Source organism: Sorex fumeus, unplaced genomic scaffold (assembly GCF_029834395.1).
Source record: "Sorex fumeus unplaced genomic scaffold, SorFum_2.1 ptg000072l, whole genome shotgun sequence".
Taxonomy (NCBI): domain Eukaryota; kingdom Metazoa; phylum Chordata; class Mammalia; order Eulipotyphla; family Soricidae; genus Sorex; species Sorex fumeus.
In genome coordinates, this window is record NW_026606129.1 from 51,901,898 (window position 1) to 51,917,072 (window position 15,175).

At 39.8% G+C, this 15,175-nt stretch overlaps 1 protein-coding gene across 1 annotated transcript in view; it reads right to left on the bottom strand.

The window, feature by feature from the left end:
* Positions 1–15,175, bottom strand: part of DCAF1 (DDB1 and CUL4 associated factor 1) — an 82,682-nt gene that overhangs the window by 19,489 nt on the left and 48,018 nt on the right. The window contains exons 12-20 of the mRNA XM_056129960.1: positions 14,325–14,494; positions 12,296–12,420; positions 9,985–11,248; positions 7,743–7,941; positions 5,455–5,537; positions 4,503–4,587; positions 1,880–2,113; positions 1,289–1,382; positions 59–163 (exon numbers count right to left, since the gene is read on the bottom strand). Coding sequence (XP_055985935.1) covers positions 59–163; positions 1,289–1,382; positions 1,880–2,113; positions 4,503–4,587; positions 5,455–5,537; positions 7,743–7,941; positions 9,985–11,248; positions 12,296–12,420; positions 14,325–14,494 — 2,359 coding nt within the window. The remainder of the gene's footprint in view (positions 1–58; positions 164–1,288; positions 1,383–1,879; positions 2,114–4,502; positions 4,588–5,454; positions 5,538–7,742; positions 7,942–9,984; positions 11,249–12,295; positions 12,421–14,324; positions 14,495–15,175) is intronic.

Consider the following 15,175-nt stretch of genomic DNA (forward strand, 5'->3'; position numbering starts at 1 on the left):
TAAATAAGGAATTTCAAAGACATTAACAAAAGAGTTAATGTCTGCCTCTTAAACTCACCTATAGGTTTGTAGTCAGTTGCATTAAATGTTCGGAAGGATGACCCAAAAGGGCTTTTCATCCTCTCTTCCATTAAGTCATCTTCATCATCTGCCTGCAACATAGCTAGGCGGGAGAAGACAAGAAAAAGAGGTGCAAGAGCAAAAAACTATTTATAATCAGAAACATTCTCATTCAGAAAGTGCAGAAAATATTAATGGAAAAATCATGATATTATGAATTTTCTTAAAATCACATGCATTGTATTTCCTTTCAAAATACCCTTCTTTCATGTTACAACTGTGATGAACAATGTTATAGCCTCTCATCTAGCTCCCAATGAATTACAAGCTACATCACAGACAACAAAGGAAAAGTCTGTTAAGTATATGATATATGACAAATTATTGCACAAAATTTCTTTTAATAAATGACTTGCTATCTTTTTCATTGATTCCTTCACCCCCCAATTACCTTCCTCATAACACTATAACTTGGGCATGCAAGTATGTCTAGCTGTGGCTGTGGTGCTCGCACATTTTTGTAGCTGTGGTGTTTGCCACAGGTCACACAATCAGGTTGTGGTGTGCTTACAAGTTTAGCTATGGTGTTCAAAGAGGCTTGTAACCCTTTCAGTTGTGATCACACAAATGCGTCATTGCGGTTCACCACCAGAGTCACACTCTCAGCCTAGGTACACAGGGGTCTCTGGAGTGCTCACACAATGTGCTTGCCAGAGTTTACATCTACTGGCCATGGCTCTAACACATCAGTTGCAGTGCTTACAGGGGTTCACACTCCCTTTGGTGCTGCCTGCATACGCTTGCCCATGGTGCAGCCAGAAACTGCTTGTGCTATCAAAGAGCAGAACTGCCACAGGCTCATACAGTGGAGCTGCCTGGATCACACTCAGAGCATTTCAAACACCAGGGATTCAAACTTGTCAGCACATGGCTTGCAGGACAGGTGCTCTAACTCCTACATTATTTTTTTTTAGGTCAAGATTTGCTATCCTTAAAGTCAGTGGGCTTCCCTCATTAAATCAACATTATTTTCATCTTTTTTCTGGCTACCATTTACATTTCTTTGGTCAACCATTTATATTATCATTTTGTATTTGTGACTACTTTCAAATGTTTTCTAAGTCACATCTGAAAGGTATTTCCATAAAGAAAGTTCCAAATTAAGTCAGGGAAGAAGGAAAAAAGAATAACAAAATAAATTTAAAAAAAAAAGAAAAATGGTTTATACCTCCATACATCACAGTCCCCGTGTGGTTGAAAACTACACGACACTGATCCAGAGCAGGAACTGTATGTAAAAGATGAAAAGTTCGAAGGTCCCACTAGAAGGGTTACAGTCAAAGAAAATCACTTTACACAAAATTTTTTTTCCCATGGAGGAAATTCTGAACCACCACTTTTCCTCTCTACTAGGTACAAATGCACTGAAAGCAATGAAATCAAGACGAAACAAGAAACTTAAAATACTATTATTAAATAACTATCCTAAAATCTCTTATGATATCACCATATACATGAAAGCCACATGAGCTTGTGGCCTCTGTCTAGGCACTGATTCATATAACACAATAGTGAAGATTAATGTCAACTCAACAGCAGGATTAAGTAGGAGGCAAGAATCTGGTTGCTTGCTCTTTTCAATGCATTGATTTGCTATTGAAATAAACACTAAAATAAATTTCAGTAAAAGACATTGGTAATTTACCAACATCAATAAGAGATCACTGAAAACTAATACCTTAACCAGGTAATAGGAAGAAAGCTAACTCTGTATTACAAACTAAGTAACAAAAGAAATAAGACATGGTGCAAAGGATACAATTTCTGTATTAATGATAACCTCCAGTCCATTTGGATGGAAAACACCACTGATGTTCATGTTGAATTTGTCAAACTTGTGGATGGCTTGTGCAGAGCGGACATCCCAGAGGACGCCATCATTTAAGACAAGATCATCTGTAGGATTAAAGGTGGCAGAGTTCCTCTTGTAGTTGTTGGCAAGATCTGGGTTAAACAGAGTCAACAGCTTGTTGCCAGTCTGAATATCATAAATCTTTAGAGAAGAAGGGGTGGGAAGAAAAAAATCAGACCAGTATATTCACTGACAAATTGAGAAAGAAGCTACGTGAAATTACTCTCATGCATTCCATTCCCACTAATATTCTAGCACTAATTATTTTAAAAAAACTAGAAAGGAGGAAGACCACACCCATTTAATCAAAGTTTAAACACTGGTCCCCGCTCTAGATTTGAAGTCTCTTTCTCACAAGAAAAAGACAGCAAAATAAGAAAACCCTATTCTTCCTCTCACCCTTTTTAAGAAACAAAAGGTTTCTACAGGTAAAACTGAGATGCTTTCTAAATGGATTAACTAACAATTTATAGATTACATTTAAAGAGCTACATTTTGGGAAAAAGGCATTAATAAAATACATTTTATATTTAAAAATATCCCAATATATATTAAAAAAAAATTTAGCCCTACAATACCGAAAGTTTCAAAGTTTGTAATTTATATCCCGAAGACCAGGTTTTCTCATCAGCTTAAAGACATGCTGTTATATTTCTAATCTTTAAAAAAAAATATCCTCCTTTAATATAGGAACAAATAAGGAGACATGACAAGGAAATAATCAAACAAATTCAGATCACAGGACAAGACAACTAGCCTGGTCTCTTCAAAAGTCAATGTCATGAAAACTGGAGAAATGGTTCTTGTCTTTAAAACATTAGTGAGACATAACAACCAAATGCAGTATGTGAATCTTAGCTGGATCCTGGTTCAAAAAACAAAAAACAAAAGCATTTGAAACCAAGCACATCAGGAACAATCAAGAAAACTGAGTATGGAATGATTATTAGATGATATTTGGGTATCATAATTTTGTTTAAATTTGACAACTGAGTATGATTATGTGTTAAAATGTCCTTATTGCTAGGATACACACACTGTAGGATTTAGAAAATGTTATGTTTGCAACTTACTTTTAAATAAACAACTGAGAAAAACACACATTATACCAAAAAAATTTCTGACAAGTATTAAATTCATGAGTCTACATACTATTCTTCAAACTTTTTGTGAGAAGGTCAAGAGAAACCCATCCTTTACCAGTCCTTCCTCCCCCAGCTACTACATCCACATCTACTGCTCTGCAGCAAAACCCTTGAAATGATAGGTCTATAACTTAGAGCTCTTTCCTATTTTATGAACTCATTCTTTCATCCTTCTTTTCAGAAGTAGTTCCTAAAAATGATCCTACATTGTTAGATTAAAGGTAATTTCTGACCCAGACAGAAATCTGTCTTCAAATCTGTCTTACCTTGTTTCTAGGGCAAAATGTTTTCCTGGGGTCTCCTTCTGACTTATTGGTCACTCTCTTTCATTTCCTTCACATATTCTTACTTGGAAACTTCAAAATATTGGCAGGGCTCTATTCCCACACTTCTCAGTTTTCCTTTATAGCCCAAAATTCATGACTCTAAATACTATTAGCATAGACAACTCCCATATTCATCTCCATTCCAGACTGTTCTCCTTAACTCCCAAACACACATTCTAAACTTGAAAATCTCAGAGCAACACAAACTCTATTTATTTAAAATCCCAGAGCCTACCACCATCACTTCTCACTGACTCCACTATGACTTTCTGGGCCCAGATCCATTCACCAACCACATGTGGGCTGGCGTAACACTCACTTAACTAAAAAGTGAAAACCCTACTCTTAACCTCTCTCACTGAAACCAGAATCACACTTTAGGAATTTTACATCCTGACATGTGTGCTCTGTTCACCTCCAAATCATCTCAGGCACAGTACTAACAATAGTCTGTAAATAATATATAATAAACATCCCCTGAACATAACTTCAGTTCTTACGTTGTCCTCTCCTCCCATCTCCCTCGCCATTTTCTTGGTCATAGAAATATTGTACTACATTATAAGAAGTACATGCTTCCTTCAGGATGTTGTTTAACAATATCCCAATCAGTAACCCTGACTATCATAAATAAAACAAAATCTAAAATAAAACAAAATTGTGATAGAACGATTACACTCCTAGCAAGTAAATTCCTCCCTCTTTTTTCTATCCTACTTTTTCTAGGCAGCATCTAGAAACGTGACATACTTATTTCTCTATCATCTCCCTAGTAAATCTCAATAAAAGTAGTGACTTCATTTCACCTAAAACTTCCTTGAAAATATCTGCTACACTATTAACATATTTCTCAAATTGCCTGATTAAATTCATATTCAGTTTTCTTATATAGTTTTAAACTACTATATTTCACTTCTAGGATTCTTACTCCAAAGAATACCATTAAATATCACTCTAGCCAAAGAATATCACCCCAGCTGCCCACATTCTGTTTAGTAGATTGTAATAAAAACAAATGGATAGAATTAGCTTGAAAGTGGTAGATTCTCAAGAACTTACATGGGCAATGTCTCCTTTTGTGCCTATGACCCGATCCTGAGAATGTTTACTGAATTCAACATAATGATCTTCTGTGAAGGAATGCCTATGGACAAACAGAAAGACTAAACTAATAGACTATTAGGGCTTATTCATTCAACCAACTGAAACTAAAGGTAACCCCCAACTCTTCCCTACCATATATACACACACCTGAAAGCTTCAAATAAGGCAAAAAAAATTATACAGACAGAATTAAAAAATCCTAGAGCTGGAGTGACAGTACATCCAGGTGAAGCATTTGGCTTGCGTGTGGTCAACTCATAATGAATCCCTAGCACTGCATATGGTCCCACTAGCCCTTCCTCAAGTGATCTCTGAGCTCAGAGCCAGAAGTAAGTCCTGAGCACAGCCAGATTGTGCCCCAACAACCACAAAGAAAATTCCCTCTATTGTTTGCCCCAGATCTAAAATAATTAATGGAAATGTCTTGCTTAAAAAAAATGGCTAATCACTTATATATGCCTTTGAAATTTGCAGCAGAAAAGAATGCAACTATCATATGCGAGCATAAGAAAATACACATTTTAGATTAATGACTTCTCCCTTTTTAGCAGGGAGAGGGGGTCCACATCTAAAGGTCCACATCCATGAGGACCATGCAGTATCAGGGATTAATGAAGGATCTGCTATCTACTGGGAATGTATTTATTTGGTTAAGAGTATCAAGGATTGTGGGGCCAGAGCGACAATACAAGATTAGGGTGAATGCCTTGCATGCATCCAATCTGGATTTGATCCCCAGCTCCCAAAGTGGGTTTAACCCCGGCATCCCATATCATATGATCCCGAGCCCACGAGGAGTGATGCCTGAGTCAGAGTCAGGAATAAACCCTGAGCACCAACAGGTGTGGCTCAAACCATCCCCTGTCCCAAAGAAGAGAAATACTAAGTTATGAAAGTAGATACATACTTCATATCAAATACTGACTTCATTCCCCAAAGTGCAGACAGAGGCTGGCTCCAAGTAGCAGATGTTAGTAGCAAGGATCCATCCTAAAAAAAAAATTAAAAAAGGGCCCAAGGTTGGTAACCATGCATAAGCACATGCTTATAAAATCACTATCTTCATTTCTAAAACAACTCTAAGGGGCATAGGGACAGATCAATGGCAAGAATCACCTGATCTGCAAGCACAAGATCAGGATTTCAATACCTAGCATCACCCAAAAGACATGAACTGAATTCTAGCACTACACTTTGGGATTCCTGGTCCCCAACAAAATGTGTCATCTCTGATGCACTTCAACCCAGTATACTAGAACACCGCAATCAATTTATGCATCCTATGGTCATCACAACTACAAAAGGGAAGAAAAATAAAATAATATCAAAATAAACACAGGCTTTAAAAGATACTGTTGGATAAAAAGAACAAAGAATTCCCAGGTACTAAGAAATAGTCAGAAGTTGCTGTGATTTAAGTATTTATACGTTAAATGTTAAAGAAAGTAATCTCCCTGAGCTGGTAATTATTGCTGTCACTGTCACTATCCTCCCGCTGTTCATCGATTTGCTCGAGTGGGCCCAGTAACGTCTCCATTGTGACAATTGTAACTGTGTTTGGCATATTGAATACATCACGGGTAGCTTGCCAGGCTTTGCTGTGCGGGCAAGCTACTCTCAGTAGCTTGCCGGGCTCTCCGAGAGGAGCGGAGGACTGGTAAACATAAAATACTATAATAGTTCCATAAGTAAGGGGGGGGGGAAATGGTAAGTCATCAACAATGATTCCTCCCTTTTCTGAGGGGATGAGGGTCCACATCCAGAGGTGACTGAGGACCACGCAGTATCAGGGACTGAACCTGGACATAATTTCAGCCCTTTGGGCCATCTGCCTGTATTTTCTTTAACCTTTTTTTTTTTGATGGTGCCAGAGATTGTACCCAAGATCTCACACATGTAAGGCAAGTATTCTACCACAAAGTATTATCATAGGTGTTTCTCAGTATTTGGCTATATGCCTCAGATTTCCTCATCTGAAACTTCAATCAATTGAAGGTATCTGTGAGATTTTATAACGATGGGCTTTTTTTTTCTTCTTCTTCTTCTTCTTCTTGGGTCATACCGGGCGGTGATCAGGGATTACTCCTGGCTCTGCATTCAGAAATTACTCCTGGCAGTACTTGGCGGACAATATAGGATACTGGGGGTTTGAATATGGGTGGATCAGATGCAAGGCAAATGCCCAACCCGCTGGACTGTAGCTCCAGCCCTCACTATGGGCTCTTAAAAAGATTTCATAAAGGTCTTTATTATAAAGGGTAAGCTTCCCTTAAAGTCAAGAAAATTGGTGGGTTTTTTTTTTTTTTTTTTTTAGTTTTTGGGCCACACTCAGTGGTACTCTGGACTTACTCCTGGCTGCGCTAAGGGGTCACTACTGGCAGACTAAGGGGATCGATCATACGGAACATTACGAAGATTGACCCTGGGTCAACCATGTGCAAGGCAAGCGCCCTACCTGCTATACTATTACTCTGGCCTGTTGCCAGCTTAAAAAAAAAAAAGTTAATGGGTCAATTTCACTCACAGAATAGCACTCTTAACATACTATGATCCAGCGGATCATAAAAAATCTTTTCTCTAAAAAAAATAAAATATTTCAGAACTTTCACAATTTCTTCTAATAGGGCCACACCTTAGAGCTCACTCCTGGCTTTGCATTCAGAGAGCAAGGATCATTCCAGGTGGGCTCGGGTGGCAAACGCCCTACCCACCCACTATGCTATCACTCTGGTCCCCGAAAATAAAATGTTTTTATGGTCACATCTCTCAGGGTTTTTGTTTTGTTTTTTCCTTTTATGGCTTTTTGGGTCACACCGGGAATACTCAGGAGTTATTCCTGGCTCTGCACTCAGGAATCACTCCTAGCAGTGCTCAGGGAACCATATAGAATGTTGGGGATCAAACCTGAATCGCCGCATGCAAGGTAAGTGCCCTACCCACTGTACTATAGCTCCGGCCCTGTGTTTTCTCAGTTTTTGATACACACACTCTCTCTCTCTCTCTCTCTCTCTCTCTCTCTCCAACTGGCTTTAGAACAATAGCTGCAAATTTACTCACAGGAGCAGACAGTAAATAGTTGGGGGAGTGGTGGGAGGTCGGAATGGGCATTATACAAATATCAACGAGTCAGTCCACATCATTTACCAACTAACCCATCTTAGAAGAATGCTTAAAACAAACAGAGAAAACCCTTACCCTGGAAGGCTCAAGGTGTGTGATGGCCGAGTTATGACAGTTATAGCTGGCCTCCTCCTGTCCACTAAACACATTGTAGAGCTTCAACTGCCCAGTGCAGGTACCAAGCATCAAGAATCGCTCCCGTGCTGAGAATGCACAGCAAGTAAAGCCACTCTCATCTTCATTGGCTTCCCGAAACACTGAAATGGGACGAAACCTAAGCAAAAAAAAAAAAAAAAAGTCAGAGACAGAAAACATGTGAGGACTCCAAACAAAGTATCTTTAAGCTCTGCTAGAAAAACAAAAGAAAAAAAAAACATAAAGCATTTATGTTTCAATTAGTCTCTTGTATTTCAAATAGTTTGGGATCAGGGGAGGGGGTTATCATACAGCAGGTGGGGAGAGGGCAGATTTGGGATCAATCCCTGGCATCCCAGAGCACCCCCAGGAGTAATTTCTGAGTGCAGAGTCAGGAGTAACTCCTGAGCATTGCCAGGTATGGCCCCAAAACAAGACATGAAACAAAATCAAATAGTTTCTTCAAAATCTATCATAGTGACCACTGGTAGTTCAAAAAATTTTGAAGCAGTGCTAGGAGCTCACTCCCTGTGGTGCTCAGGGCACCAACCAGACCTGGGGACCAAACTCTCATTTCCACTTTAAATGAGAGAAAAGGTCCTCCACTTACAAATTTAAACAAAAAGTTTCATATTTAAAACCTGTGATCTTATGACCTTTAGGTAATATCAATAAAGAATTAAAATAGGGGGTATAGTGCCACCAGGTCAACCAATATTTGCAGTGCAAGTGCATCAGCAGTCTGATAGTGCCTTCAGGCATCCTGATACCCCAAAATTGCTGCTGTGCCTCTGGCCAGACCCCAACAACCTGGGACCATATTTCCTGAAATATTAGACAGCCAAAAGTTAGTTATGTGGGAGTCATTCCCACAAACCACCTCCGAGCTCAGCTATACAAGTTCATTTTTTGGTCTTGCTTCAGAGACCCATAAATAAATCTCAAAAGAGATCAAAACTGCAGTTAATCCTAGACCCACGCAAGGCTGAACAGACCACGGTAAACTGGGGGGAAGAGGGGAACGGGGAGGTGTCGGTCCGGAGGCCCCCCTCCCCCGCACCAGAGCCTCCAGCAGCTGCTTGCTTCTACAATTCAAAAGTATCACATGCCTCTGGTCTGATTCCACTGTCTCAGGAGAGACCTCACTGGGATATAATCTGCTGATAATTCAGGTATGTGGGTTTTGTGACTAAAATCTCCAAGTTTTCTCGGGATTGGGATGGTCTACTTCCCCCCCCACCTCCCTAACCTTCCAGATACCTCAGCAGTCACGTCCACACCCTAAAGCTGTCACCCAGTTAAAAACCTATTCCAGCCATAATGTCCCGATAAAAATAATCAATGTCCTGAACAACCACAATGACCTCTTAGTACCTGTATTGCAAATTATAATGCACAATAATAGAGGAAGGCTGGGGGTGAGGGGTGGGAGTTGGATGGTGATGGGAGGAAATGGGGGGCACTGGTGATGGGAAATGTACAGATGAGGGGATGGGTGTTGGATCATTGTATTACTGAAACCCAGCTTTGTAATGGTCTAGCTCAATAATACGCAATTTAAAAATTTTTTTAATTAAAAAAATAAAATTAAAAAATAATAATAGGGTAAGACTAGGGCTTGAGCAGAGTTACAAAGCATAGGGCTTACAAGAATGAGATCCTGGGTACAATCAGCACCACCCAAAGAAAAAATAATAGTAATAATCAGAATAGAAGACAACTTAGACCTGCACAAAATGATATAACCTAACCAGGCTCAGTATATTGCATGAGTTCCAGATGCATAAAACTTGCATTAAGAATAGAGAACCCGGGCTGGAGAGATAGCACAGTGAGTAAGGCGTTTGCCTTCCACACGGTCAACCTGGGCTCGATTCCCAGCATCCCATATGGTCCCCTGAGCACCGCCAGGAGTAATTCCTGAGTGCATGAGCCAGGAGTAACTCCTGTGCATCGCCAGGTGTGACCCTAAAAAGCAAAAAAAAAAAAAAAAAAAAAGAATAGAAAACCCATTTTTGACAAAAGACAGCACAGTCATGTTACTCATCACAAACTCATCATTATCAGTATTTCAGACCAACGAATGGCTTTCTGAACTAAATACTCCAGTTATTTTGATCAAACACTGACTTAAACAGAATAATTATTTCAATTCCCACAAAAGGAAACAGACTTTCCTTACCTGCTAAAGATAAGGTGCCTATCAAAGCATCCGCCATCTACCCCTCCATACTTTGGAAATGATGCCCTGCGATTTAGCCTTGAGGTAAAGTTTATTGGCGCTTGCCGCCTCTGTTTTGGCTCAGGACATTGGTGAGGAGTAAAGAGAGAGAAAGGTGGACAGGTGGCAACAGGGTTCTTGCAACGAGCATGCTGTTCTCTAAGATACTCTGTGATGATACTGTCCAACGTAGGTGGGGAAGGAAGATGTCTGTCCAACTGCTTTTTTATGGCTGGGCTTTGGCTGTAAGCACCATGGTCCGACTTCTGCCGCAACACTCTGATTTTCCTACCATTGCAGGGTGATGGCCTCTCTCTGATAAAACTAATCCTACCAATCAAAGGGGAATTGCCTGCATAAGATGGGCCAGGCAGAGCTAGTGAACTCTGGGGGGGCCGTGGTTGAGGATGGGCGGTGGAGGCAGGAGGAGCAGAGGCACCCACAGCAGCATGGCTGCCCAGTCGAGTCGCAATGCCATTGGCAATTCGAGGGGTTCGGGGAAGAGACACAGGAGAAGCAGCAGCAGTAACTGGGGTGAAGGCAGAGGAATGGGAGGCAGCAGTCATGGGCAGGTCAGCCTCTTTTGTCAACACAGTTGCTGTCTCTCCAAGCCCTTTTGAAATGAGATGGTTTCGAATCAGCAAAAGCAGCTCTTTTTCAGGGAAGGAAATCCTTGACTGGGCAACAACATCTGCCTTCTGCAGCCTTGCCAGGGATACATCAGTGCCAATGAGAAGTGGCTTTCCTGATACCCGTTCAATGAGTTCAGCAGCATACTTGCAGAACTTGACATGGTCACTGCGTTTGTCCTGTAGCACAGGCTCCTTCATCAGCTGCTGTATCTGGCAGCTACTGAAAAGAGGCAGCTTGCTGATGATCTGTCGGACAGTGCTACTACGAGAAAGGCCCACTAGGGCCTTGCAGGCCAGAGCTCGGATCTGATCTGCATCTGTGATGGGCATCTTGATGGACAATAAGGACAGGAGCACCTTGATGCCATTATTGGACTGAACAACATTCCACATCTTTGCCAGGGTATGTTCACTGCTTTTGGGAGTCTGCGGCAGCTTTCTTCGAGGAGTTCCAGAGATAAATTTGCCAATACTGGAAATTCGGTTATCCGGGCCACACACACAATTGATGATAATCTGAAGTGCTGACTTCTGAATTTCAGCATCATGGATAAAGAACTCACCCTCAGCCACTCCCAAAATAATGCTGATACCTATTAAGGGTTAAAAAAAAGTCAATTTCAACAACTGTTTTAAGTCAAAAGTTTTATTGATTTTGTTCCACTTAGGACTACCACTTTTTTTTTGAAGTATAAGCATTTGCTTGTAAAGATACATTATATTAGCTATAATGTAATGTATCTTTAACATACACTAATGCAACTGTTAAAAAGGGGAGTAATGTCAGTATGGTATAAAGCTACTGAGGCTTATAAGCAATTTTTCCTAATTAAAAAAAAAGTGGGAGTAAATTAAAACCTTCAGCAGGAAAAAGCCTCAGGCATGCTGCTACAGGAGTAGGAACCCTTTTTGCTATACATAAAAGAGTTAAAAATATATACCTGTGCCTTGAGTTTCTCTATAGAGTAGAAGGAACGTCCATAGTCAGTCACACTTCTTTCTATGCTAATCTTAGCAGCAGCTCTCGTCCATTCTTAAGAATTAAGTGAATTTTTAGTGTATTTTCCTTTTTGGAAAAATTCTTTCTGGTTTTTTGTATCCATTCTGAGGTATCTGACAATGACCTATCTGGTTAGAGTGCAGGCTACAAAGATGCTTAAATTTTGTACTATGTGCCTCAACCCTTTTCCCTATAAATCTATTTTCTGCATACAACTCTGCAGAGTACAAGGTTTTCAGGAACATATAGGTACTCTAAACAAAAATGCCTGTAGCACTCAAAAAACATGAGTTACACAAATACCACTCCCTTATGTGAAACTGTATGTCACAAAGAACAAAGTATCCTTCCCTCTAGTACCTTATTTTGTGTATTATAAAATTAGGTAAGGAACTATGACTAAAATAGCAAAGAGAGGCCAGAATGATAGTAGAGCGGGTAGGATGTTTGCCTTGCATGCAGCTGACCCAGGTTCAATCCCCCAAGCACTCAGGAATAATTCTTGAGTGCAAAGTCAGGTGTAATCCCTGAGCATCGCTGATTGTGACCAAAAAAAGCAGAAAATAAAATAAAATAAATAAGACAGCACAGAGAAATAATCCAGATGAAGTAACAACAAAAATAGCAAAACACAACCTACCTACAGTGGAGACAGTGGAGCCAGCCTCATCTAGCACATCCACTGATTCCGCCAACTGGAGCTGGATTTTTGGCACAACAGTGAGAATTGCTAGGACATCCAAAGCAAAGCGTACAGTGTCATTCCTAGACAGAAAGAAGAATTAATGAAGGGAAAGTAACAAGAAACAACAGCTTTAAGAAAAATAACAAAACAAAACATAAAATGGATCAGAACTACTACCTGTGTGGCTGTGTTCCTATCCCTGGAATCAATAAATTATTCATAAAGCATCCTGAATCTTCTTTCAAAAAACATGGACAGATCAGGGCAGAGAAATACTCGTGAGTTAAGGTGCTTTTCTTACATGCAGCCAACCTGGGTTCCATCATTGGCACTACAGAGTAGCCCTCCAAGAACCATCAGGAATATGCCCCAATTATGTGGCCCAAACTCCTCCCCCAAGTCCCGGGGTGTAGGGGGGAAGAGATGGAATATTCTTCTATCAAATAGTAAGATTAAAAACAAATGATAGGGGCTGGAGTGATAGTACAGCAAGTACGTTTGCCTTGCACGCGGCCAAGCCAGGTTCGATTCCCAGCTTGGTCCTCCAAGTACCACCAGGAGTAATTCCTGAGTACAAAACCAGGATTAACCCCTGTGCATCACTGGGTATGACCCAAAAAGGAAAGGGAAAAAAGCAAAAACAAAGAATAAGGATTGGAGCAATAGTACAGCGGTAGGGTGCTTGCTCGCAAACGACTGACCCAGGTTTGATCCCTGGCAACATGTATGGTCCACTAAACCCCACCAGGAGTAATCTCTGAGCACCACTGGGTATAGCCAAAACCCAAAACATAAAATGGATTTATAATCCTCCTAAGTAACTGAAGATTTTATCCATTTTCAAGCAAAATTCTCCAAATAAATATAATAACCTACTTCAATATTCTAAATCAAACAGGAGTTAAAAGTCCACCAGGAGTGATTCGAGTGCAGAGCCAGGAGTAAACTCTGAATACAGCCCAGTGTGGCCCAAAAATTAAAAAATGAAATTAAAATAAAAAGTCTTTCTCAGCTCTATATCAGTGAAAGTCAATAACCATTATTACTAACAGTCACTTAAGACTCCACCTTATTAAAAGTAATTTTAGGGGCCGCATAGGTAGTACAACAGGTTTGCCTTGCAGAAGGCTGATCTGGGTTCAATCCCCATCATCCCATACAGTCTCCTGAACCCTCCAGGAGTGATTTCTGACTGCAGGGCCAGGAGTAACTCCTGAGCACTATCAGGTGTGGCCCAAAAACAAAACAAAAAATATATATAGTTTTAACTTTTTACAACATACCCAAATAAAGCCTACCAATCTCCAAATTCTTTCAGCTTTCCTTTTCTGTGCCTCAACCAGCTCTCCTCTGTAACTGTTTTAAATGAATTGTTCTATCTTAAGATTTATGTAAAATTTAAGTTTTATGTGAAAAAAATATGAGTTTAAGTACCAATTATTAAACTCTAGTCTGAAAACGAGACTTCAACTCCACTGCAGCAGCTGTAGCAATATTTATTATGTAACTTCTTTAAGAGTATTGATAATGATTTTTATTTAGAGTGCAACATTTGTAATTACTAAAACTATAAATAAAAGCAAATTAAAATTGCTGTTATCAAACCAAGGGTATAGATCAAAGGTAGAGCACTTTATCCGGGTGTTAGGCCCACATTAGATCTCTGGTACCACATAACAAAAAAAAAAGGGTTAGAGAGAGTTCAGAAGACACTTGTCTTGCACTCCAAAGACCTGGGTCTGATCTCAGAACCTCATAAGTTTCCCTTCTCAAAGCAAGATGTGTCTAAGCATAGCCATGTATGGACCAAGTAACCTCTGCCCAAAATTACCATGATTTATCTAGTTTCTCAGATTCAAGTTCTAAATTTCAATTCCATTCAAGAAGTATTTGTTAAATGTATACCAGATGCACAGCAACATTAACTGCAGCAAAAAAAAAAAAAAAGGCAGAATTTAATTTCATTGGAAATCTCTATTCCTACCTTGCATAATAGGTCTTCCAATTACAAGCAATAGAAATAAGCTGCAACAACAACTGGACACAAGAGAGTTTGAGGAAGACTTCAGCTGGCTCCCAATATAGCTGTGCTGGGCCATATTCTATCAAAAACTCCATCATTTCCACAATCTGCTCATGAGTATATGAACATGCCTATAAAGAGAGATATGCACTAATTAAAAATTATCACCAGTTTACCAATTTCTTCAGCCCTGTTCACAAGTCAAAGATTTAAACAAATTTAAATAATAACAGCTTTCAAATATCAAAATTCTTGTGTCAATAGCCCAATAAAATAAAGTATGAATGCTTAATCTTTTATCTATACAAACAAACAAACACTGTCCTCCCATTGTTCATCGATTTGCTCGAGTGGGCCCAGTAACGTCTCCATTGTGAGACTTCTTGTTACTGTGTTTATCTATAATGGTTTACAATATTTTGCCTCATAAATATGTTCAATTTGTTGGTGTTCTTATTTCACAATTTAAAAACTGGTTTCTGGAGCTGGAGCAATAGCACAGTAAGTAGGGTGCTTGTCTTGCATGTGGCTCTGACCCAAGTTCAATCCCCAGTACTCCATATAGTCCTCCAAGGCCACCAGGCCACCCTGAGCAGTGCTGGATGTGGTTCAAAAGACAAAAACAAAAACAAACCTTGTTTAAATCTATGATTTTTATTAAACATATAATCTTTGGGTAAGAGAGATAATAGAGCAGGTAAGATGCCTGCCTTGCATGTGGCCAATAGGGTTTCAAAGCCTGGCAACACTTACGGTCCGTAACACCGCCAGTCGCAATCCCTGAGTACAGAGCCCTGAGCACTGCCAGTTAT